Source organism: Schistocerca americana, chromosome 4 (assembly GCF_021461395.2).
Source record: "Schistocerca americana isolate TAMUIC-IGC-003095 chromosome 4, iqSchAmer2.1, whole genome shotgun sequence".
NCBI lineage: Eukaryota > Metazoa > Arthropoda > Insecta > Orthoptera > Acrididae > Schistocerca > Schistocerca americana.
In genome coordinates this window covers 726,167,234-726,193,499 of record NC_060122.1, presented here as the reverse complement: position 1 = coordinate 726,193,499, position 26,266 = coordinate 726,167,234, and the positions used below count along the sequence as shown (strand labels likewise).

The 26,266-nt window shown below is 39.4% G+C and overlaps 1 protein-coding gene across 2 annotated transcripts in view; it reads right to left on the bottom strand.

Annotated features, from left to right (window-relative positions):
* LOC124612895 (tetratricopeptide repeat protein 30A) overlaps nucleotides 1-26,266 on the bottom strand; it is a 161,263-nt gene that overhangs the window by 79,594 nt on the left and 55,403 nt on the right. For both annotated transcript variants that reach the window (XR_006979580.1, XM_047141356.1), the window contains exons 6-7: nucleotides 19,211-19,375; nucleotides 313-581 (exon numbers count right to left, since the gene is read on the bottom strand). Coding sequence is in view for 1 of the 2 variants with exons in the window: in XM_047141356.1 (XP_046997312.1) it covers nucleotides 313-581; nucleotides 19,211-19,375 (434 nt within the window). In the remaining variant the exon portion in view is untranslated. The remainder of the gene's footprint in view (nucleotides 1-312; nucleotides 582-19,210; nucleotides 19,376-26,266) is intronic.

Sequence of the window (26,266 nt, the reverse complement as noted above, 5' to 3'; positions counted from 1 at the left end):
TGCTTTATCAAGAAGCACTTGCCCTTGAAAGGCAAAGGTCCCGAGTTCAAGTCTCAGTCTGGCACACAGTTTCAATCTGCCAGGAAGTTTCATATCAGTGCACATTCTGCTGCAGAGTGAAAAACCTCATTCTGCAATTTTTTCTTGCCTTGCAAAGAACAGTACAGCCGTTATGATCCATTAATTACTTTAATCAGTCAAACTCACAACAATTCTCACATGTTTTACCAACTTAGTTTTCACTATTTATTAATTAAAAATTAATTAATGATTTTGAGGAAGACATCTAAGATTGAGAGGGAACTAACTTACTGGAGTGAGATATTTGTATGTAAGGCTTGCATTATCTGCAAGAACATCAGCTGCCAGGTCGAAATACTCATATTTACAATAAAGCAGCAAGAGATTTCCAAATGTTTCAGGAGGAAATGGGTTTTGTTGCAATAAGAACTGAAGCTTTTCAAATCCTTCTGTGGGCTTTGTGTCCATATTCATCAGTGCTTGGTTATGGAGTGTAACAGCATCTAGTTCTTCCTCAGACCTTGGAGGCATATCAGTTAAAGCTTCCCTAGCGGCTTCATCTGTAAAGAAATGACAACAGTGTTTAAAATTATTACACTTCTTCTGGGCACATAATAGTGTGAAAAACACAAAAAATGTTCAACATGTATAAGATGATTGATGAGAAAAGACAATCTTTGTAAGTAAATATGCTCTGCAGCAGTCTTAAAGGTGTAATATAATGATCAATAAAAATAGAATAAATTGAGCAGGATAAGATCACACAGCCCCAGATGATAAATTAATCCAAGGGAAAAATTGTGGGAAACTAGATTAAAACGACCACTACCATAAAAAGAACATTTTACAACAAAGTTATAAATGAAAGAAATAATGCAGAGAACGACTGCAGCAAAAATAAAATCATGAGAAAAAAAGAACACTCAAAAGCATGTATAGGTTTTTTTTTAATGGCCTACACATATAAATAAATATTTGTAATAATTTTTATTTGTGCCGTCCTCGTGTGACAAAGATATTCTAGGGAGGTATAATTATATCAGAGTAAGCTGATAGAAAATTTAAAGCTATACTACCAATTTTTATGTGCCTCAATTGTTCCTTTTCACCTATGCCATTGTCTGTCGGTCTTTTGAGTTAAAAGTTATAATATGGGAAAGTCACAAGTTTTCATTCTCCTACTGTCCGCCCAGATAGCTGAGTGGTCAGCGTGACGGATTGCCATCCTACGGGCCAGGTTCGATTCCCATCTGGGTTGGAGATTTTCTCCACTCAGGGACTGGGTGTTGTGTTGTCTTCATCAGCATTTCATCCCCATCCAGTGCGCAGGTTGCCCAATGTGGCGCCGAATGTAATAAGATCTGCACCAAGGCCGCTTGACATGCCCCGCAAGGGGCCTCCCAGCTAATGACGCCAAACGCTCATTTCCATTTCCACTCTCCTACTGGGGTGCATCCAAATCTCTACATCCCAATGTGATGAGGACTTGTATTTTTAAATGGACCTCTTTGGAGAACAGGCCAACATGAAGAGTGACTAGTTGACACAGCCACCCTGGCATAGTTGTACATCACTGGAAAGATGAGGTAAATATCAAGTTGTACACCAAAACTCAAAGTAATTACTCTTGAAATCCATGTTCTAGAAATGCCACAATGTTTCTTAACCTGCAAGCATCCATAACTTCGTGCAGTTCTGGGCTTACAGTTTCAGGTGTGGCTAAATGTACATTAGCATAACTATGTCAGATCTGAACGAAACACTACCACTAACCACTAAATCTGGTGACCTATACTAGGACGTCACCATCAAGAAAGAGGTAGCACATTTGTAATAATTTAAAATAATTATATAATTTTGTAAATTTTCTGTTATACTAATTGTCTTTCTCTGTTTCATGAATGGGATACTATATTATCGTAACAAGGATAGAAATCACCTTATATGCAAAAGATTAAAGTTAATCGATTGGAGAATTAATTTCATGATACATTGCATGCATGAGTGCACTTAGTAGCATCTCTACCAATAGTGATCATAATACCTTTCCTAATCCAATTCCCAAATTGAAGAATTCTCATAAAATACATAAACATTTGGACAGAAAACTAATTTTAGGGGAAGAAATGTTAGTATACAATTGAGTTGTGCCAGTAATGTATTTTGATACTTGTTAGTGAGGCACGACTGAATAGGTTTTGTAGTGATATCTTTACTATTACTATTTATCAAATGTATTCGTTTATTTTGTCATTTTGTAAAATTATCAAAAAATGAGCACACAAGATAGGCACATTGCCACATAGATGCCATGACATGGACATGGCAACAAATGAAATTGAAACTGAAAATGTCTGACGCGGTGACGATGACCAATTACATTTTTTCAATTAATATGGACACAGCTGATAGTAACATTACCATTTAAAATGATACTATGATGACAGTACATGAGACAGGGTCAAAATTTTCTCAGCGAGTATTTTTTCCCCTTGTGAAAATGTAACACAGGACAGCATGGTTTATTAACCCATTCTTTGCCTGCTACACTTATGCCGAATGCAAATGTGATTTTGCATTGTGCACAACAGAAAACCTGAGCTTCAATGATTTCAAGAATGAGTTTAAGGAAGAGCAAAAACATACATTTAATAATCTTAATGAGAAAAATCAAACACTTAAGCAAAGCATCAATGAAAAATTTAATGATTTTACAAAACGACAGATACACAAAAGGAATTACTTGAGCAGCAAAAGCAGTCTCTTGATGCTTTCAGAACTAACATAACACAATAGTTCAATGACTTGGCAAAATATCTGCATGCTGATCTTTCAAATGTATTATCAGATCAACTTGTAAATATGGGGAAAGATCTAAAACACAGTTGCTCACTGATTTGTCACAAGATATAAATAATTTAAGCCAAAAAGTGTCATCAATAGGTGAGACATAAGAACAGTTTGTGGAAAAGGTGAAGGAGATATCTGAGGCTCAGACAATAATGCAGCAGGAGCAGTCACAATTGTACCAGAATATAAATACACTTGCAGGTACCATTAATGGGCTGCAAACAGCAAACAAAGGTCTACCTGAACAGGTGCAAGACCTGTCCTTGCAACTAGGTAGCATAACCAGAATGAGATTTTCACTCTGCAGCGGAGTGTGCGCTGATATGAAACTTCCTGGCAGATTAAAACTGTGTGTCCGACCGAGACTCGAACTCGGGACCTTTGCCTTTCGCGGGCAAGTGCTCTACCATCTGAGCTACCGAAGAACGACTCACGCCCGGTACTCACAGCTTTACTTCTGCCAGTATCTCGTCTCCCACCTTCCAAACTTTACAGAAGCTCTCCTGCGAACCTTGCAGAACTAGCACTCCTGAAAGAAAGTATATAGCGGAGACATGGCTTAGCCACAGCCTGGGCTGTCATTGAACTATTGTGTTATGTTCGTTCTGAAAGGAGAGCTTCTGTAAAGTTTGGAAGGTGGGAGACGAGATACTGGCAGAAGTAAAGCTGTGAGTACCGGGCGTGAGTCGTGCTTCGGTAGCTCAGATGGTAGAGCACTTGCCCGCGAAAGGCAAAGGTCCCGAGTTCGAGTCTCGGTCGGGCACACAGTTTTAATCTGCCAGGAAACTTAGGTAGCATAAGTTTAAATATAGAGTTCATGAGAAAGCAGCAAGAAAGGATAGATAAAGACATTACAGAAATAAAGGTGCTCGTATGCTAGACCAGTACTCTGATACGGAAGGTAATCCAGGAACGCATGGGTTATGTAGATGTGATCGAGGAAGCGATGAAGGTACAGAAGGCAGAACTAAGAGCTGAAATAGATCATACGTTGAAAACAATGGAGGAAAAGTTGTAGATCAACAGTATCAGCAACACAAAAGGAAAGAGAACATTCATCCCCAACTTATCAGGTGTCAACAGACATCACAGATAATCCGAACATCTGTTCACATATGAACTCTAACCCTTCGGGTGAAACAGATGACAACTATAACAAGCAGCAGGTGCTGCTGCATGCCTTTCTACTTTGCTCATGATTGAAGGCTTATTACAACTCAAGCAGTTTCTTATTTTTTCTTCCAAAGGTAAGCAAACAAACCCAGTCATGTTCATAAGAGCCATCTGGAATGTTTTGCCAATGAACTGGACTGAAGTGCAGAAGATATGCTTTGAGATGGGTTATACATAGGGTGATGTCTTGCTGTGGGCCACTGACATGGCAAAAAAGTAACATGCACAAATAGATTGAAAGGGCATTCCTAGACAAGTTTTGTCCATTGCAGTACAAGACAGATTAAGGCATGAAGTGTTTAACCCGGCACCATTCAGCAGAAAACACAGAGGGCTCAGAAGATACTTCAAAAAGTATATAAATAAAACCTGTTACTGGACATACCTGATATCACACATAGATGTTCTAAAAATTTTGAAAAGCCGACAACCAGCTAACATTTGTGAGAAATTAATTATGGAATTACAGGACCCGTAGGGAACTGGTTAAAATCGTACCTCGAAAATAGGAAGCAGAAGATTATTCTAGATGTTTCAGATAGTGTATCACAATATATAGTGGACTCTGAGCGGGGAATTGTGCAGCATGGAGTGCCACAGGGATCAGTGCTTGGGCCCTTTCTGTTCCTCATATATGTTAATGACCTGCCTTTATCCATCAATAAGCAGTGTAAATTTACAATGTTCGCTGATGATACGAGCACTGTGGTGGATAATGTGTCAACTACTGACTTAGAATCCGAGGTCAATGATATCCTTAAAGAAGTTCTGGGTTGGTTTAGTATTAACTCCCTTTCAATAAACCTGAAAAAAACCAATTTTATCCAGTTCCAGACAACCCACAAAAACCCAAAAGAAATAGTTATCACACAGAATGATCAGATGATAAAGCAAGTGTACTTATCAAAATTCCTAGGCGTATACGTGGACAATAGGCTGAACTGGGAACATCACGTTCTACAAACACTAAAACGGCTGACGTCGGCAACATTTGCATTACGAATTTTGTCATGCTTCAATGACATTACCATCTCAAAGTCAGCTTACTTTGGCTATTTTCATTCAGTCACGTGTTATGGCATCATCTTCTGGGGCAATACACCCGCCGCAAAGAAAATCCTCACAGCACAAAAAAGAGCAATAAGAATCATTTGTGGTGTACCCCCACAAACCTCATGTCGAAATCTTTTTAAACGACTTGAAATACTGACAGCAACATCTCAGTATATATATTCACTGATGTGCTTCATAATAAATAACCCCACTCTGTATGAAACGAATTGCCTACATCATGAACATAACACCAGAAGAAAAGAGGATTTCCTCTGTGAGTTAAAGAACTTGACACTTATTCAGAAAGGGGTAAAGTACGCTGGAACAAAAATTTTCAATTCCCTACCCAACAGCATCAACAGTATAAGTAGTTTAAACGTAGCTTGAAAAATTATTTACTTGAGACCTCACTTTATTCACTAGAGGAATTCTTTCAGAGAAATAAGTAAAACCCAGATTGGAAAGATGTTTTTAAATTTTTTGACACTGTTTACTGTTAAACTAATGTAATAATGCCCTAATGTAAAAATTCCTGTTTTTCTCATTTCCATTTTTGGGTCACTTTTAAACCCAAAGTGGGAAGTTTTGATTACTGTTCAAGGTTAAAATAAATGCAATAATGCCCTAAATATGAAACTGCTATCTTCACATTTATGTTGACTAGTTTTTAAGCTAAAAAGTATGACTTTTGTGCACTGTTATTAATACTATAACAATGTCTTTATTCTATGTGTTTTGTTATGTATATTGACACGTTCCACATCTGAGTGACTTGCTCACATGTACAGATCTATGGAACAAGTATATAAATAAATAAATAAAATCACCACTATTTAGCATGCTATAGTGAATTTCCTCTCATTTCTCAAGTCCATCGATCTTATCTATGAAGAGAGACCTGCGCAAGCACAAAGTGACAGTGCGCAGACAGATCCAACATGAAGTAACAAACGACATGGCGGGAATGGCAATAACCACCAACATGGTTGGCAGCCATATCCCCCTCACAGCAATACTAACAGGAACCAATTTGTTAATGGAAAGGGACAAAAATTCAAGTGAGGATATAAAAATAACCAAGGACAGAATTTCAATTGTCAGAATTTAATGGCCACAGAGGTTATAATCAGCAAGTGTACAATGCACCATTGACCATGGGCAATGACCCGAATAGCACCTGTCAAGCGTAGAATGCAACCAGGTGACAAAATAATTCCCTGCCGCCTGACTATAATCAGTACAATCAAAATTACATTTTGAATAGTGGCCAGGGACAATGAAATTTCAAATTGAGAGCCACACAGGGTACTAACAGATGAAACCAGATGCATAATGTGCACATAGTTGAGGCTACCCCTAACAAGGAGGTTGCTGCTCAAGGTAATTCAGAAAATATGAACCAGTCTCGATAGGCCACCATTTGATGACCAGTAATAGGGGCAGGGGCATGGAACAGTTAAAAGCTGTTTTCTTAGATATGACAACTGTGGTGATATCAAAGATAACCTGTGCCAGGAAGACATTACCAACTGTGTAGATGAAAATGAAGACACAGGGCAGGCACTAATCAATGCACAAATACAGGGTGACAATTACTGAACTATAAGAAATAAAACTGTCATAACTTCTGAACAATTTGCTTTAGGACATTAAAACTGCACAGTTGGCCCATTTGCACATGAAAATGGCACAGTACAGTACGCCTGAACATATAGTGCTTGTGAAGGCCTACTATGCAAGCAATAACAGCCCGCCTGTGGCTCAAAGGAAGTTTGCGACTGAGTTCAAACTGGAGGCAACCGGTCCAAGTGCGCTAACAATCAAGAAGTTTTAATTCACAAGTTTGAGAGAAAGGGTAGTGCTCGTGATGACAGTGTTGGCAATGTTGGTAATCCAAAAATGTTGAAAATGCCTGAAAACATTGAGAAGACACATGTCGTGTTTCAAATCAGCCCCAAGAAATCGATCAGATGAGCTGCACAACAGGTGGGAATCAACGGGGAGACACTGTGACAAACTGCTGTTGTAGACCTGCGTCTCTTCCTATATAAAATTCAAGCCAATCACCCATTAACACACAGGGCCAAGGAACAGCGGTTAGGTTTCACCAATGCTATTGTCCACAGAATTGACAAACAGGACTTTGATGTGAGCACGGTTTGGTTTAGCAACGAAGCCCACTTTCATTTGGATGGGTTCATCAATAAGCAAAACTCATACATTTGGGGAACTGAGAATCCACACTTCACATTCAAGAAGTCTTTTCAGCCTCATTGGGTGACTGTGTGGTGTGCAATGCCCAATTACAGAATAATCAGTGCGATATTCCTTGATGGTACAGTGGCAACTACTGAACAGTATGTGAAGGTTTTGGAAGACAATTCCACCCCCATTACCCAAAGTGACCCTGATTTTGAAAAGATATGGTTCATGCAAGACGAAGCTCAACCCCATCAAAGCAGGAGAGTGTTTGATGTCATTGAGGAGCACACTGGGGACAGCATTCTGACTCCAGGGTGCCCAGAGGCTACTGGCATGGGCCTTGATTGGCCGCCATATTCTCTGGATCTGAACACATTCGAATCCTTTTTGTGGGGCTATATTAAAGCCAAGGTGAACAGCAATAAACCCGAAGCCATCACTAAGCTGAAAACTGCCTTTCAGGATGTCATTGACAGCTTGGCAGTTCCCGCACTTCAGCAAGTCATGCAGAATTTCACTATTCATCTGCGCTACATCATCGCCAATGATGGCAGGTATATCGAACATGTCATAACCTAAAACTGAATATCTGTAGTAAAAAAACAATGGAAAATCCAGGATAGAATGTAACAATACGAGAGAAGGAAAGTTGCTACTCACCATATAGCGGAGATGCTGTGCTGCGATAGGCACAATAAAAAGATTCACACAATCATAACTTTTGGCCATTAAGGCCTTTGTCAACAGTAGACACACATACACACACGCACACACACACTCACGCAAGCGCAACTTGTTCACACGTCTGTAGTCTGAGAGAGCTGAGACTACACTGCGAGCAGCAGCAGCACCAGTGCATGATGGGAGTGGTGACTGGGTGGGGGTAAGGAGGAGGCTGGGGTGGGGTGGGGAGGGGGAGGGATAGTATGGTGGGAGTGGCAGACAGTGAAGTGTTGCAGTTTAGTCGGAGGGTAGGAGAGAAGGTGCGGAGGGGGGAGTGGGTAAGTAGCGGAAAGGAGAGAAATAAAATAAAAATAAAGTCTTTCCTGTGTTTCTCTTGCTACCTTACGAATCACACTGCACGCTCTACTTACGAGCCACACTGTATCAACGGACTCGGCCGCATGCAACAGACGGCCTCAAGGACATGCTGATTGTTGGTGCAGCATCTTATGTCCCACATTACTTCCGCCAATATAATTAAGCCTATACCTTCAAACTGATCATGCTCCCTGTGTCAGTTCCCGTATTTTTGCGTGTTATCTCCCGCACTTTTCCGGTGCCACACGATCTTACATCTCTAACTACGAACCCCTCCCCACCCCCCACACTTTCTCCATTCTATCCCTGTTTACACCCACTAAATCCACTCATCCAGTCACATCTGCCATCCCCCTTCTCTATGCTTATCCACCCTCAAATCTGCTACATTCTCTACTTTGACCTTTGTGACTTCATGTCAATTTTGGTGAGTTTTCGCCTTCCACTATCATCGTCTTCCTCAGATTTCATCTCATTTTTTCCCCCTGTGCATCCATTTCGTATTTTTCACACGTATTTGGTGTATTTTTGCATAATTTCCTGGGAGTAATTCTACTTTCTTGCGTATTTGTTTGCAGTTTTGTACCACCATGGATCCTTGCTCTTTCCATCTGCATCAATACAAAAAAGTTTCCTTACCCCTAGGCAGATCCCAGTCCCATATACTGCTCCTGTGTTGCTGCTTGGCTCATGAAATCCCCGCTAATGGCCTTACCATCAAATTACCCATCTCTGGTTGCCACCCCTCATTCCACAATGACCTCCACCTGTTCAGACTCTGCCAATCCTTAGCCCTCACCAACATAGTCCTGTAAAACCATATCAACCAAGCCCAATCCTCCTTGCAGTACCTTCCCTCCATCCGCAAAATTCTCCTGCTATGTAATCCGAAATTCCTGGAACCCACAACTCACATTGAAACTCTTGCCCTGCAGGAACTTGAGCAACATGCACAATGCCACTTCAAAAAGCTCTCCACCCTGCTCACTTCCTGCTCCCGCCTCGAAGTACCACTGTCCACCACCTCTACAACAATCTCCAAACCTCCCCCCCCCATAGCTGACAAACCTTGTCTCGCAGACCTACTACACTTACCCCACCCTCCAAAACTCCCTCCCACCACCACACAGAACTCAAAACCTAAGCAGACCCACAACACAGCCATGAACCTTTCCTCCAGAAGCCCTAGTCCCACATAAATATCAGTCCTTTCCAAAGGCCTCACCTTTTGCCCCACTCCCAAATTCAACCATGCAGGACTAGTTGAAGACCTTCTCTCCTTCTCCCAGTCCCTACAGTGGAAACACTTTGTTGCCAACAACCCAACCAATCAGACTCAACCAAAGACCAATATTGAACCTTGCCTAACATAGTTCACTCCTCCATCCAACATGATCCACCCCCACTGCCTCCAAACCACCCCTGTAACCTTTCCAGAATTTCTTATCCTCGAACCTTGCCTCACCATCATTACCCAAATCCCCCAACATGCATACTAACCTTACATCCACAGAAAGAACCGCAGTCCACCATCTAAAAACTGATCCTGATCTTATAATCCTACCTGCAGACAAAGGCTCCACCACCATAGTTTTGAACCACAAGGATTACGTGGCAGAAGGACTCCATCAGCTGTCAGATACTTCCACCTACAAACCATGCCACAGTGATCCCATTCCAGCAATCCAGCAGGATCTCCAGTCACTACTCAAATCCTTAGGCCCATCCCAGAACCTCTCTCCAGAGTCCATCTCTCTACTTCTCTATTTACCCCTACCATTTCCTGCACTCCCACCTTCTACATGCTTCCTAAAGTCCATAGACCCAACCACCCAGGATGCCCCATAGTGGCCGGTTACTGTGCCCCCACTGAGAGAATCTCTGCTCTCATAGACCAACACCTTCAACCTATTGCCCAGAACCTATCCTGCTATATAAAAGATACCAACCATTTCCTCGACAGACACACACCACAGCTCCTTTCCCTTTACCACACGGTGCCCTGCTCGTCACTATTGATGCCAGCCCCCTGTACACTAACATTCCTAATGCCCATGGCCTTACAGCTATCAAACACTACCTTTCGAGACACCCTATGGATTCCAAACCAACAACCTCCTTCCTAGTCTCCATGACCAACTATATCCTCACCCACAATTACTTCTCCTTTGAAGGCTACCTACAAACAAATCCACGGTACGGCTATGGGCACCCGCATGGCACCATCCTATGCTAACCTATTCATGGGCCATCTAGAGGAATCCTTCCTACAAACCCAGAAGACTAAACCCCTCATCTGGTTCAGATTCATTGATGACATCTTTGCTATCTGGATTGAAGGTGAGGACACCTTATTTACATTCCTCCAGAACATCAACAACTTCTCCCTCATTTGCTTCACCTGGTCCTACTCAACCCAACAAGCCACCTTCCTAGATGTTGACCTCCACCTCAGAGATGGCAACATCAGTACCTCCATCCATATCAAACCTACTAACCACCAGCAATACCTTCACTTCGACAGCTGCCACTGTTTCATACCAAGAAGTCCCTTCCGTACAGCCTAGCCACCTGTGGTCATCGCATCTGCAGTGACGAGGAGTCCCTCTCTAAATATACCGAGGGTCTCACTGAAGGCTTCACTGACTGAAATTATCCTCCCATCCTTGTACAAAAACAAATCTCCCATGCCTTATCTTTACAGTCTCCCATCACCTCCCAAAGTCCCACAGTCTGGCCACAGAGCAGCATAACCCTCGTAACTCAGTACCATCCAGGACTGGAGCAACTGAATTATATTTTCCACCAGCATTTCGATTACCTCTTGTCATGCCCTGAAATGAGAAATGTCCAACCCACTATCCTTCCCACTCCTCCTACCGTGGCATTCTGCCGTCCACTGAACCTACACAATATACTTGTCCATCCTTACACAACCCCTGCTCCCAATCAATTACCTCATGGCTCATAACCCTGTAATAGAACTAGATGCAAGAGCTGTCCCATACATCCTCCTACCACCACCTACTCCAGTCCGGTCACGAACATCACCTATCCCATCAAAGGCAGGGCTACCTCTGAAACCAGTCATGTAATTAGCAAGCTAAGCTGCAACCAATGTGCTGCATTCTATGTAGGCAAGACAACCAACAAGCTGTCTGTCTGCATGAATGGCCACCGACAAACTGTGGCCAAAAACAAGTGGACCACCTTGTAGCTGAACATGCTGCCAAACATGATACCCCTCATCTCAATGACTGCTTCACAACCTGTGCCATATCAATTCTTCCTACCAACACGAGCTTTTCTGAATTGCGCAGGCGGGAAATTTCCCTGTAATACATCCTATGTTCCCATAACCCTCCGGGCCTCAACCTTAGTTAGTCACTGTCCTCACCCATCCAGCCCCCTCCCTGTTCCCATTCCAGCACCACACAGCTGTATTTCGCCACCACACCCAGTCTTTTAATTTCTTTTTTTTTTATTTTTATTTCTCTCCTTTTTGCTACTTACCCCCTCCCCCCTCCGAACCTTCTCTCCTACCCTCCGTCTAAAATGCAACACTTCACTGTCCGCCACTCCCACCATACTATCCCTCCCCCTCCCCGTCCCAGCCTCCTCCTTACCCCCACCAAGTCACCACTCCCATCAGGCACTGGTGCTGCTGCTCACAGTGTACTTTCAGCTCTCTGAGACTGCAGATGTGTGTGCAAGTTGCACTTGCATGAGTGTGTGTGTGCGTGTGTATAAGTGTGTCTACTGTGACAAAGGCCTTAATGCCCAAAAGCTATGACTGTGTGAATCTTTTTATTGTGTGTATCGCGACTCAGCATCTCCACTATATGGTGAATATCTGTAGTAATGTTTACATGTTGAATTAAGTGTGTGCAAGCCATAGTTTGCAACTAATTTATGTTTTTTCCCCATTTAGTCCACTAATTGTCACCCTGTACTTCATGTAAGGGTACCCATAGAACTGGACAACGGAGTTACCACAAACATAGTTTCACAGGGTCTGTTTGATCAACTACAAAAATGATGATTCAAACCAATGCTTCCAGTCCAAAATTGTAAAATCCAAACAGCTGTAGAAGGTAAGTCTAAAGTCATAAAATTGGAGGCATGGATTCCTATTCAAATTGATAACTTCTCTTTACAGTGCACTTTTCTTGTGGTTGCAAGGCTAATAGTAAACTGCCTTATTGGCATGGACGCCTTTAGGAAGCACCAAGCACAAATTAACATTGGTAAGGGGAAGTGTCATTTCATTGTGAAAGACCAACAATATTCAGTAGACCTCATCAAGTCAAACACCAGAGAAAGCAAATCAAAACACGCTACTGACATTCAAATACAATTCCTTGATCCTACCATCATGTTTGGAAACATATAGGCAATTAAGAAATGACAGGAAGAGGAAATAGGCCCTGAGATGGTGCACACCAAGGTAAGTGAGTCAGCATGTCTTACAGAAGAACAAGAGGAGGAATTGCAGGAGTTTTTAACACATTATGATCATGTTTTTGAACGACGCTCTGGCATAATCAAAGGATACAAATACAAAATGGAGGTTTACTCACATGAAACCTTCTGCTTTTTGTCTTGCTCCATTCAATGTGCAAAGAAGGAGGCTTTGAGAAAGGAGGTCAATAGAATTATAAACTGAGAAATAATACAACCATCCATACCTCCGTACTGTAGTCCCATTTTGGCCATTAGCCAATCAGACAGTAGTGTCCACCTTGTGCTAGGCACACAAGGAATAAATAAAATTATTGCACCTGTCAGGATATGGCCTAACAACCTGGAAGAACAACTTCTACAATTCCATGACGTTACGTACCTCACCATAATAGACCTCCAAGACTAGAAATGGCAAATTACACTGCATGAAGATAGTCATGAGTTCACTCTCTTTGTGTGTGGGAGCAGAAGCTATGAGGTCTGTGTTCTCCCTTTTGGTTTAAATGTCAGTGCAGGTGTATTTATTTCTGCCTTGTATTGAGTCTTGGGACCTGAATTGTTAAGCAGAGTCACAGTGTATGTTCATTATTTAGTGATTGTTACCTCCACATAGTCAGAACACTCAACGCTCTTGGCTCAAGTCTTGTATAGGTTTAAGTCACATTTCAGTAAGGAAAGGGTTAAATTCCTTCGACACATGATATAACCTCAGGGCATACTTCCAAATAAATTTTGACAACATAGTCTATGGAGAGCAGTGACCTAATGTTATATTGTTGTTGTTGTGGTCTTCAGTCCTGAGACTGGTTTGATGCAGCTCTCCATGCTACTCTATCCTGCGCAAGCTTCTTCATCTACCAGTACCTACTGCAACCTACATCCTTCTGAATCTGCTTGGTGTATTCATCTCTTGGTCTCCCTCTTAGATTTTTACCCTCCACGCTGCCCTCAAATACTAAATTTGTGATCCCTTGATGCCTCAGAACATGTCCTACCAACCAGTCCCTTCTTCTAGTCAAGTTGTGCCACAAACTTCTCTTCTCCCCAACCCTATTCAACACCTCCTCATTAGTTATGCGATCTACCGATCTAATCTCCAGCATTCTTCTGTAGCACCACATTTCGAAAGCTGCTATTCTCTTCTTGTCTAAACTATTTATCGTCCATGTTTCACTTCCAAACATGGCTACACTCCATACAAATACTTTCAGAAACGACTTCCTCACACTTAAATCTATACTCGATGTTAACAAATTTCTCTTCTTCAGAAACGCTTTCCTTCCCATTGCCAGTCTACATTTTATATCCTCTCTACTTTGACCATCATCAGTTATTTTGCTCCCCAAATAGCAAAACTCCTTTACTACTTTAAGTGTCTCATTTCCTAATCTAATACCCTCAACATCACCCGACTTAATTCGACTACATTCCATTATCCTCGTTTTGCTTTTGTTGATGTTCCTCTTATATCCTCCTTTCAAGACACTATCCATTCCATTCAACTGCTCTTCCAGGTCCTTTGCTGTCTCTGACAGAATTACAATGTCTTCGGCAAACCTCAAAATTTTTATTTCTTCTCCATGGATTTTAATACCTACTCCAAATGTTTCTTTTGTTTCCTTTACTGCTTGCTCAATATACAGATTGAATAACATCGGGGACAGGCTACAACCCTGTCTCACTCCCTTCCCAATCACTGCTTCCGTTTCATGTCCCTTGACTCTTATAACTGCCATCTGGTTTCTGTACAAATTGTAAATAGCCTTTTCCTCCCTGTATTTTACCCCTGCCACCTTTAGAATTTGAAAGAGAGTATTCCAGTCAACATTGTCAAAAGCTTTCTCTAAGTCTACAAATGCTAAAAACGTAGGTTTGCCTTTCCTGAATCTTTCTTCTAAGATAAGTCGTAAGGTCAGTATTGCCTCACGTGTTCCAACATTTCTACAGAATCCAAACTGATCTTCCCCAAGGTCGGCTTCTACCAGTTTTTCCATTCGTCTGTAAAGAATTCGCGTTAGTATTTTGCAGCTATGACTTATTAAACTGATAGTTCAGTAATTTTCACATCTGTCAACACCTGCTTTCTTTGGGATTGGAATTATTATATTCTTCTTGAAGTCTGAAGGTATTTCGCCTGTCTCATACATCTTGCTCACCAGATGGTAAAGTTTTGTCAGGACTGGCTCTCCCGAGGCTGTCAGTAGTTCTAATGGAATGTTGTCTACTCCCGGGGCCTTGTTTCGACTCAGATCTTTCAGTGTTCTGTCAAACTCTTCACGCAGTATCATATCTCCCATTTCATCTTCATCTACATCCTCTTCCATTTCCGTAATATTGTCCTCAAGTACATCGCCATTGTATAGACCCTCTATATACTCCTTCCACCTTTCTGCTTTCCCTTCTTTGCTTAGAACTGGGTTTCCATCTGAGCTCTTGATATTCATACAAGTGGTTCTCTTTTCTCCAAAGGTCTCTTTAATTTTCCTGTAGGCAGTATCTATCTTACCCCTAGTGAGATAAGCCTCAACATCCTTACATTTATCCTTTAGCCATCCCTGCTTAGCCATTTTGCGCTTCCTGTCGATCTCATTTTTGAGACGTTTGTATTCCTTTTTGCCTGCTTCATTTACTGCATTTTTATATTTCCTCCTTTCATCAATTAAATTCAATATTTCTTCTGTTACTCAAGGATTTCTACTAGCCCTCATCTTTATACCTACTTCATCCTCTGCTGCCTTCACTACTTCATCCCTCAAAGCTACCCATTCTTCTTCTACTGTATTTCTTTCCCCCATTCCTGCCATTTGTTCCCTTACACTCTCCCTGAAACTCTGTACAACCTCTGGTTTAGTCAGTTTATCCAGGTCACATCTCCTTAAATTCCCACCTTTTTGCAGTTTCTTCAGTTTTAATCTACAGTTCATAACCAATAGATTGTGGTCAGAGTCCACATCTGCCCCTGGAAATGTCTTACAATTTAAAACCTGGTTCCTATATCTCTGTCTTAGCAATATATAATCTATCTGAAATCTGTCAGTACATCCAGGCTTCTTCCATGTATACAATCTTCTTTCATGATTCTTGAACCAAGTGTTAGCTATGATTAAGTTGTGCTCTGTGCAAAATTCTACCAGGTGGCTTCCTCTTTCATTTCTTAGCCCCAATCCATATTCACCTACTACATTTCCTTCTCTCCCTTTTCCTACTACCGAATTCCAGTCACCCATGGTGGTGGTGGTTAGTGTTTAACGTCCCGTCGACAACGAGGTCATTAGAGACGGAGCGGAAGTTCGGGTTAGAGAAGGATTGGGAAGGAAATCGGCCGTGCCCTTTCAAAGGAACCATCCCGGCATTTGCCTGAAACGATTTAGGGAAATCACGGAAAACCTAAATCAGGATGGCTGGAGACGGGATTGAACCGTCGTCCTCCCGAATGCGAGTCCAGTGTGCTAACCACTGCGCCACCTCGCTCGGTAGTCACCCATGACTATTAAATTTTCGTCTCCCTTCACTATCTGAATAATTTCTTTTATTTCATCATACATTTCTTCAATTTCTTCGTCATCTGCATAGCTAGTTGGCATATAAACTTCGTCATCTGCATAGCTAGTTGGCATATAAACTTGTACTACTGTAGTAGGCATGGGCTTCGTGTCTATCTTGGCCACAATAATGCGTTCACTATGCTGTTTGTAGTAGCTTACCCGCATTCCTATTTTTTTATTCATTATTAAACCTACTCTTGCATTACCCCTATTTGACTTTGTATTTATAACCCTGTATTTGCCTGACCAAAGTCTTGTTCCTCCTGCCACCGAACTTCACTAATTCCCACTATATCTAACTTTAACCTATCCATTTCCCTTTTTAAATTTTCTAACCTACCTGCCCGATTAAGGGATCTGACATTCTATGCTCCGATCCGTAGAACGGCATTCTTTCTCCTGATAACGACGTCCTCTTGAGTAGTCCCCGCCCGGAGATCTGAATGGGGAACTATTTTACCTCCGGAATATTTTACCCAAGAGGACGTCATCATCATTAACCATACAGTACCTAATGTTGTATTGAAGTTAAAATGAACTGTCAAGATCTCTCCATAACCGTTATAAGCAGTGCAAAAGAGGGCAACAGAACTAAACACAGACCCAACAGAAAGACCAGAAACAATAGTGCATAAACAGTTCTTTACAGCTGCATCTCTAAGAATGGAATTCTGACTTGAACCATAAATATCATCAGCTCCCAGTCTACAGGCTCAACAGCAAGAAGTTGAAGCTATATCAGTGTTATAGTCCTTGGTCTCTCAATCTCCGAATGGCAAAAGGAAAAATTGTACTAGATAGTACAACACACTTGATTTAAAGAATGTCTTAACTGATATATGTCAAAATGCACTCTGTTTAAACAGTAAATTATATTTACAATAATTAACCAAATGAAAGTTCAGTTTTGTGTGTAAATAGACACTGACTGCAGTAGTGGAAATGGAAATGAGTGTTCAGCGACGTGGGCTGGGAGGCCCCTTCAGGACAGGTCCGGCCGCCTTGGTATAGGTCATGGGGATGAAATGATGATGAAGACAGTACAACACTCAGTCCCTGGGTGGAGAAAATTCCCAACCCAGCTGGGAATCGAACCGGGACCTCCAAGACAGCAATCTGTCACGCTGAGCACTCAGCTAGCGGGACGGACACTGCAGTAGTGATAGACAGTTAGTGGGAGCATTTGCAAAGAAATACTAGGTGTGTTGGAAAAAGCAAATTTTAGATAAGAAATTACATTATGAACCGCGACTTCCCATGTGTTAGTAAAATATAAATATTTCATTAATATGACCTCACCACCGGCTAGAAAGGAAATTTTTTAATTCCATGTGTCAAAGATGAGATTAGATTAGATTAGATTCAATTGTTGTTCCACAGACCCAAAAATGAGATGATTCTCATGGGTGTGGGACATGTCAGAAAGTATAACATAAAAAAACATAGAACATCTGAATATAATACTCACTTCCCTGGTCATTTGTCAGGAGACTGTCAAAATATGTGAACACATCAAAGTAAACTAGAACTGTGAATACTTACAGGATTAATATACTGTCAGAATGAAACATAGTTCTGCACTTTTAATAAATTTATCATACACAAAATACATAATCTTGACTGTTGTGCAAAGTGGTGTCAAAACTGTACGTAACAGACATTTTTACTTAAGCTGGACTAACATTCCCTGTTAAGATATTCATCTATAGAGTAGAAAGAGGAGCCTACCAAAAAGTTTTTCAAATTCTGTTTAAACTGTGCTTTATCTGAAACCAAGTTTTAATGGTTTCTGGCAATTTATTGAAATTGTGTGCTCCTGAATACTAGACCCATTTTTGGTCCTACAGTGAAGAGGACAGCCTAAAGTCACATAGAGAAGGAATTAATAATGTGGAATGATGGTATAACAACATTTAAAATAAAGGAAGTTACCAGGAAACTTGCTGAATTACAAAAAATATTGTCATGTACTTGGTATCTGACTTCAAATATTACTACAGCAAAGAATTTCTGCAGGTGTTGAAAGCATCAGTTCAAAAGCGACAGAATAGCATTTTGGGAAACATAAAAAGAATAAGAGCAAGGATTTTCCTTACTTCAAGGCATGAACAGAGATAGTCAGAGCCTTGGCAGTTGATCCAGTTCTAGGTAACAGTGAATGGCAAAGAGGACACTCCTATATGATTGGTCATCAAGTAAATGAGAAAAGGTAATGTATGGACAGTTCACATGTGTGAGATCTGATTCTGGACAAGATGGAGACTAGTTTCAGTCTGTGAAGGCCTCAGAAATCAAGAGAGGAGAAACCTATAACTGCAGATGCTATGTACATGGCTGGCCAGGCTTATAAGAGTAGTGTTGTGTGTAGTACACTTAACAGCTGTCAAATAGGAGGTGCTGTTGATGGCTTGTTTGAAGTGAACAGAAGATTTGGAATCTTGTGCGTTAATTCCACATTCCATAGATAGCTGGCATGATATTTATTGAAACAATGTAGAATGGGTCAATTTACATGCTAGCCACACATGATTTGTTTGTGTGTATGATTACATGTTGAGCATTTGCAGCTTACTAAACAGCAAAGGGGCTCAATTTTAATAAAAACAAACATATTATTCTTTAAAATTACTTATATTAGTAGTGAAAAATATTTAAATTTAACAATAGTAAACACAAATGATGTGGAAGTCAAAATATAGGAAAAGGGCTAGATGAGCCAAGAAGGATCATGTAAGACAAATGAGTGAAAAGGGGTAAAAAAAATTGGGAATAATTGCTGTCAATGAAGTTGGTAGATCATCCTAAATGGAGGCAAAAATTTTAATTTTTATTTAAGTGCATTGTATGAATATTTGACTTACATTTCTTGTGCTGGTATTCGATAGCCGCCCGAAGATTAAATGACTCTATGAGAGCTGTTTCATGGAGAGTAAGTGTGTTACCCACACTTCGTACTTCAATCCCTTCTGTAGCCATTCCAATGCTCAACTCAGGGTGTTCTGTGATACCCCTTTCTATAACATTAGCTGAAAATACATTTTGTAAAGTGATTTTAAGATATGTGACAAAAAAGGAAAATAAATTATTTCTACACTCCAACAAAGTTAAGTCAACAAACTAATTAGCTAGGCATGCACAAATGCAATGTGTCACATAACACAAATACGGAAAATCATTGCACAACTGATATTAAAATTCATTAAAGATATAAAAAAGTACTTTTATTTATGGGTGAAGTGTGATCAATGTGAACAATTGAAATACAAAAATACTAGTGAGATCTCTTTAATATTTCCCCTTTAGTAATGTTAGCTTCCCATATCACCAAATGACAATCATACGATGTGAAAAGGAAAATATGCTTGCTTGAGAGATGCAGAAAATAGTTATTGTATATTTTAGCTGACAATGTCCATTCACTCTTAGTATTGTTGTTGACAGCTCAGCTGTTTCTCCTGGCAACTGCAACGAAAGACCTATGTTAAAGCAATCAATTGCTTAACACACACCACTGTTGAAATTCAGCATCAAGTTTGTTAGATTACTGGCCAAGTTGTAAGGTAACAGGGGATAATATGCCCATACAGCAGCTTTGCTAGCAATGGAAATATCTGCTATGGAGAAATGACAAGTATTTTTATGTCTCATATTTTGTGCAAAGACATCATTAAATGCAGGGAGAGGGGTGAAACTGTACCAAAACATGGAGTTATTCCTAATTATGTAAATCTGGTAGCATGTCATAAATTAGTACTGATTTTAAGTTTCCATGCTTAAGAATAAAATTATGTATTAAATGCAGAGAGAAAATAGTGTAATGCAAAATCGACATGAAAGTACTTGTTTTGTGTTTTGATGAGCATTTGTAGTTCCGTTGCATAGTTTTTTTTCCAATGAATTATAAAATTATATGGTGATAAATGTGTCTAAAATTATATAATGTATTTAGGTTCAAGTATTTAAATCTTATAAAATTGTAACCAAATTGTGGCTATGTTAAGGAATTATTTTGATTAATGTAGTGTCACGTGACCCGACTCAGGACTAGGGATATGAGCGTGAAAGTGGGGCTTTTGGTCATTGACTGTTGTGGTGGTCAGTTCAGAGCGGCAAAGTGCTGCGAGTGTAAGCATGGACACCAGTGTATGCGAATAAACTGTGAAGGAACAACGTGAAAGTGTGTAGGTGCGAGACAATAAATCATGTGTATGAATTGCACTGATTATTATTTATCCAGATCGGATTTATTTGTGAACTTTAATTTGCATGGCCACAACATTAGAAGTGTTTTTTTTTTTTTTTTTTTTTTTGTTTTTTTTGTTGTTTTTTTTTGTTTCAATCTGAACTTGTATAGTGTCCTCATTTTGCGTGATGTTGTTGAATAGACAACTGTGTATTCAATTCACTGCTGTTCAAAGCCTAGCCAATATATGACTCAGTATTAGGGGCACAAATGCAACCGTTCACTACCAACCCCCTTTGCAGATGAGCCACGTGTAAAATAGGCAGTGAATGAGCTTGAGTACAGTTGCAAAGTGCTATAAGCAATGCGACAATGACAATGCTCCTGAAAGAAAGCTAGTCCAGAAAGATACGCAGGAGAGCTTTTGTGACATTTAAAATAGTTGGATAGAGATACTGGCAGAAGTGAAACTGTGAGGGCAGGTTGTGAGTTGTGCCTGGATAGATCAGCTGGTAAGAGCATTTTACATGAAAGTCAATGTTCTGGTTGAAGTCCTGGTCCAGCACACAAATTTAATCTGAGAAGAAGTTTCAATAGAATGAGAGGTGTGTTGAGAAGCAGTTCAATGATTGCAATAAATGTTTCCAGACATACGTGTTTTCTTTTCATGTATGGCTCCAGAGAAACTTATCTTATGGATGATGTAGTAGTAGTAGTAGTAGTAGTAGTAGTAGTAACAGTGTTCATGACACTACAAAGAAGATTTTTAAAGATGCAAATCACCTTAAGGAACAGCTCATCAGGAAAGATACAATGTCTATGTGTGACAAGATTGTATGAATGATACTGTGTGATATACAATGGGTGAAAGTTTTAAAGGAAGGCATTGGTTTTGTTGGTGGGTGAAGGACATAATGTAGACACAGATTTTTAATTGAACTGTGAGTGGTGGAAGTCCAAGAAAGTGGCTCATTAAGCTGAGGATGATATGATGATGGAAAAGAGTGTTGAGATTGATAAGAAATGACAAAAGAGCATCTCGGATTTTTTCCCAGATCATGAAAATATTGTCAATGAATCCAAAACAGATGAGATATCGACAACACAAATTTTTAATGAAATTTTGAATTTCTGAAGATTCGAAATTTCATATCTTATATTTATTACAGCAAAGTACTGCACTTGAATAAAGTCTTCATACTGTGCTCTTAATATGCATATATAATACTGTAATATATATAAGCAATTTTTATACAATGCATTGTGATCTTGTACACTGAAAATGGCTTTTGTTGTATAACATGAATGACAAAATACTGTAAATTTTTCAGCATTGGGTGCAGGATTTTGATGGTCCCTGAAGAGAGTTCTGAAAGAGGTCTTACCATTTTTTTATGCTTATGTGTAAGACATTTTCCCTGTAATAGTATTCATAGAAAACAACTTCATTTCAGAGATCTTTGTCCTTGTACAAGTAACAAAAGAAGTAAATTTCAAATAATCCTGATATCTGTGATCACCAAAAACAGAGACTTTACATACTTGCCTATGATTAAGAAAGTCATTAAATATTCTGGCACATAAAACTGTTACTGTCTGCCAGAAGGTAAGAAATTAGACAAATATGTACACTCAAAACACATTAAAAATATAAAGTATTAACTGTACCTTTTATAAATTATCTTAGTATCTCCTATATAACTTGCTTTTTAGTTTCCTATCATATAATGCACTTGCGAATGCATTTAGGTAAATCATCAGAAGCACTGGAATAACTGACATAACTACCACATTAGCATCTTTTTCAATAGTGACCAAGACAAGGATGGAAAAAACTACCCAGCGATCAGATAGCTGCATGTAACAAAAAAATTATTCTAACAAGAATCTTGTTATGTAAATTTAACTACCTTAAAATAAATTACTCTGAACTAAATTGAACTGCCCCTCTAACATGTTTTACATACCTCTACACCTCCCTATTTAAATTATCACAAGTCTCAGAGGTCCAAATTATCCATTTAAAAAAAAAAAACTGTCTGCATTTTTATTATGTTCAATGTACACAAATTGGGCAAAAATATGGAAATACTGTGAGAAACACTTGAACATATCCTAGTCAATCCTGCAGATTCCGCTGTTGTATTTTACCATGAACAGCAACACTGCAATGTTCTGAATGCTTTGTGAGGGCCAGTCATAGTCAGAACAGTGATCTGTCTGGTCGTGAGTAATATCTCAGAGCTAAGTGTATTCAAAGGTGGGAAAATTTTTGGTGTTTGTATGGAGATGCTCACATAACTCGATAGCTTAAGTGTTTGATGTTTCAAGAGGCACCATAGTGAAGATTTTGAGAAGGAAAGTTGCTACTCACCATATAGCAGAGATGCTAAGTTACAGATAGGCACAACACAAAGACTGTCACAAATAAAGCTTTTGGCGAGTAAGGCCTTCATCAACAATAGATGACAGACACATATACACACCCATGCGACCACAAGTCACACACATGACTGCAGTCTCAGGCAATTGAAACCACACTGCCCAGTTGCCTGACACTGCAGTCATGTGTGTGAGTTGCGTTTGCGCGCGCTATCAAAATAGTCACTGCCAGAAAAATGTTAAAACAACTGGAGGGTCTAGGGGGGGGAGGGGGAGGGAGGAGTCATACTGAAAGAAGACATTTTGATGGTCTGCAGGAATAAGTTGTACCAGGTTTAAAAATGTTAAACAAAACAGGACAATAGAAGATATGACTAAAGACAGGGGAAGATGAAAAGAATTTCAAATATGAGAACTAATGCAAGAAATAAATAAATACCAGGACTAAAGATGATAGAAATAACATGGAATTAAGCGTATCATAAATTAATGAAAATGAAGTGTATAAACATTTTGGAGCACATAAATCCAGTAGAAGTAAAATATGCAAGGTTTATCAACATTTAACAGAGCATGCAGAATGGCAGAATTATAAATGTATGTGTGTGGTGCCAGAAAAGAAAGATATATATATAATATAATTCTGGAAAATATATGTACAAGAAGGAATCTGGTAAAATCAAAACACAATAATAATAATAATAATAATAATAATAATAATAAAATATAATCCCTGGCTGGCAGATAAGGGAAGGCTGGTACATATGGAGGGCAGGTAGGAAATAAAAAACCATCTGCAGACCAAAATGACAACCAAAATACAAGCTGCATCTTAATTGGAGCAAGAGACAGTATGGCCAGTATCCATTCACAAGGAAGTGCAGCAGTGAACATGCTCCAGGAACTCACAATCTCTGGTTCTACACCATTATGACTTGTTAAAGTAAAGACAAAATTACCTTGGGTGGAAATCCATCCACTACAATGTGCCACCAAGCATTCGGAACATGAGGAGCTTGGACTTATACAAAGAAGCAAGTCAGAGTGGGATGGTAAACTTCCACAAAAGGCACACACTTAATTTGCACTTTCAACAGACACTCATTCAAGCAGGAAAACGACACAATCTCACAACAGAACTCACACAGCAGAAAATCCAAATTCTTGCTCCGCAAGAAACATGCTTCACAGATTCAGAAACAATAGACTAATTACAGAATCTTCAAAAATGGAATAAATAAGAAAATCGATGAAGGAGCAGCACTATTTGGCTTGGACTTCATAGTAGATGAAAAAGTGTTGGATTCGGTAAAAGATGTGAAGCCCATCAACAGCCAACTTATGAAATGTAAGAGTCAAACACAGTGGAAGACTACCTTGCCTGCAATTTCACCAATAAGAATGGCACATGACTTGAGTTATGCCAACAAAACAACCTAAAAATCAAGTCAATCTCACTTACAAAAAAGGCCAAAAAACAAAAACAAAAAACATAGCAATCACCCTTCCATCATTTAGGAGATTTCAGACTGATCATATAGCAATACCATGTGACTATTTATTTAGAAACACTGAAAAAATCCTTACATGAGAAACTAGTGCAGAAATGTTACTATTCAGTAGAAGAATTCATAATTGACAACCTGAAAATTTGAGCAGGAGAGAGCAAGTACTTAGTCCTGTTATCTTAAAAGTTTGTTACTTCTGAAGAAAAATTATTAACTGCATAATTAAGTAATTATTCAGGTCTGTATATTATATTACTGGTATTACAAGGAAAATTATAAACCAGTTTTTGTGTTTTGATGAGTCTCCTGTACTTTTAAGTCAATGGCTTGAAATTGTATGTTATGAGACAATTAACTTCTGCTTCTACTTCTACTTCTGCTACCAAAAAGAAATTCATGATGTGTACGTATGTAGAGGTGCAAACATCAATTCAGATCATTATTTAACCAGAACCAAAATTAAATTCACACTGTCAACAGGAAAGCACTGGTGATCCCAAAATTTGATCTACACAAAATCAAAGACCATCAGATAACAGAAAAATGAGTAGAACAACCTGCAGATGATCAGGACAAATTTCAAATTATAATCACCAAAACAGCGAAAGATCTGATCCCTTTTCGCAAAAAACCAAAACATTCTTGGTGGAATCAAAAATGTGAGAACGCACTACAAGGAAGAAGAAAAGGCATTTCAAAATTATAATTGCAATAAACCAGAAAAGACACAGAAGAAATTCCTTAAAGTTCACAAACAAGCATCCAAGATTTTAAGACAAAATAAATGAAAATATGTCAATGACCAGCTGGAGTCAACTGAGGACAGCTTCAAAAGTTACAACACACACAATTTCTATAAGACCTTTGCAAATTAAATCAAAGGGTACTCACCACAGAACTTTTGCTTTTGAAAACGATGTGGTAAATTAGCCTTGAGAAACAAGGAAAATTACAAAGAACTAAGTCAAATATTTTTCACCCTTTTAAACTGTTCAGAACCCAAAGAAAGATTCTGAAAATACATTCAGAAATTACAACAGAAAGTTCATCCCCACCAACTCAAGAAGAAGTTTATTCATACATCAAGAAATTCGAAAACAACAAAGCATCAGGGGAGTACGGAAATGTAGCTGAACTCTTGAAAAATTTTAAGCCCAAACTCACTCAAAGAAATTAAATTAATAATCTGAAACATTTGGCAAACCAAAATGATCCTGGATTCCTCTAATCCATCCACTGCATAAAAAGGCAAAAAATCAGATGTAAACAACTATAGAGGGATTTCCTCTTACTGGTCACCTACAAAATCCTAGCAGCTTGTCTCTTGAATAGAGCCTAAAAGCAATTAGTACTCAAATTAGCAGAATATCAAGCAGGATTCAGACCAAACAGGCCATGCCAAAACAAATTTTTAAACTCTAAACCACACTCAAAATGTGAGCCCTCAGACAAAACCCTCTAGTATGCACATTTTTAGATCAATAGGCAGGCCTTCACTATCCCAAATTTCAGAAGGGAGGGGACTAGATCCCAAAGCATGAGAACTCATAAAACCTAACTGGCATGAAATCAAAGTAAAATTTATGAGGAAAATCTCAGAACCTTTTACATTCAAACGGGGGTGAGACAAGGAGATGGACTCTCTCCTATTCTGTTCAATGTCATCCTAGACAAGGTTATGGAAGAATGGGAGAAATAACTCAAGAAGTATGAGATTGGGAAGACAATACTACTTGGATTTCCTGAAAACATTCTCTACAAACCAGACCTCACATTTGCAGATGATCTTGCAATACTTACAGAGGACAAAAAGACTGCCATTAAACAGCTTGAGGTACTTAAAG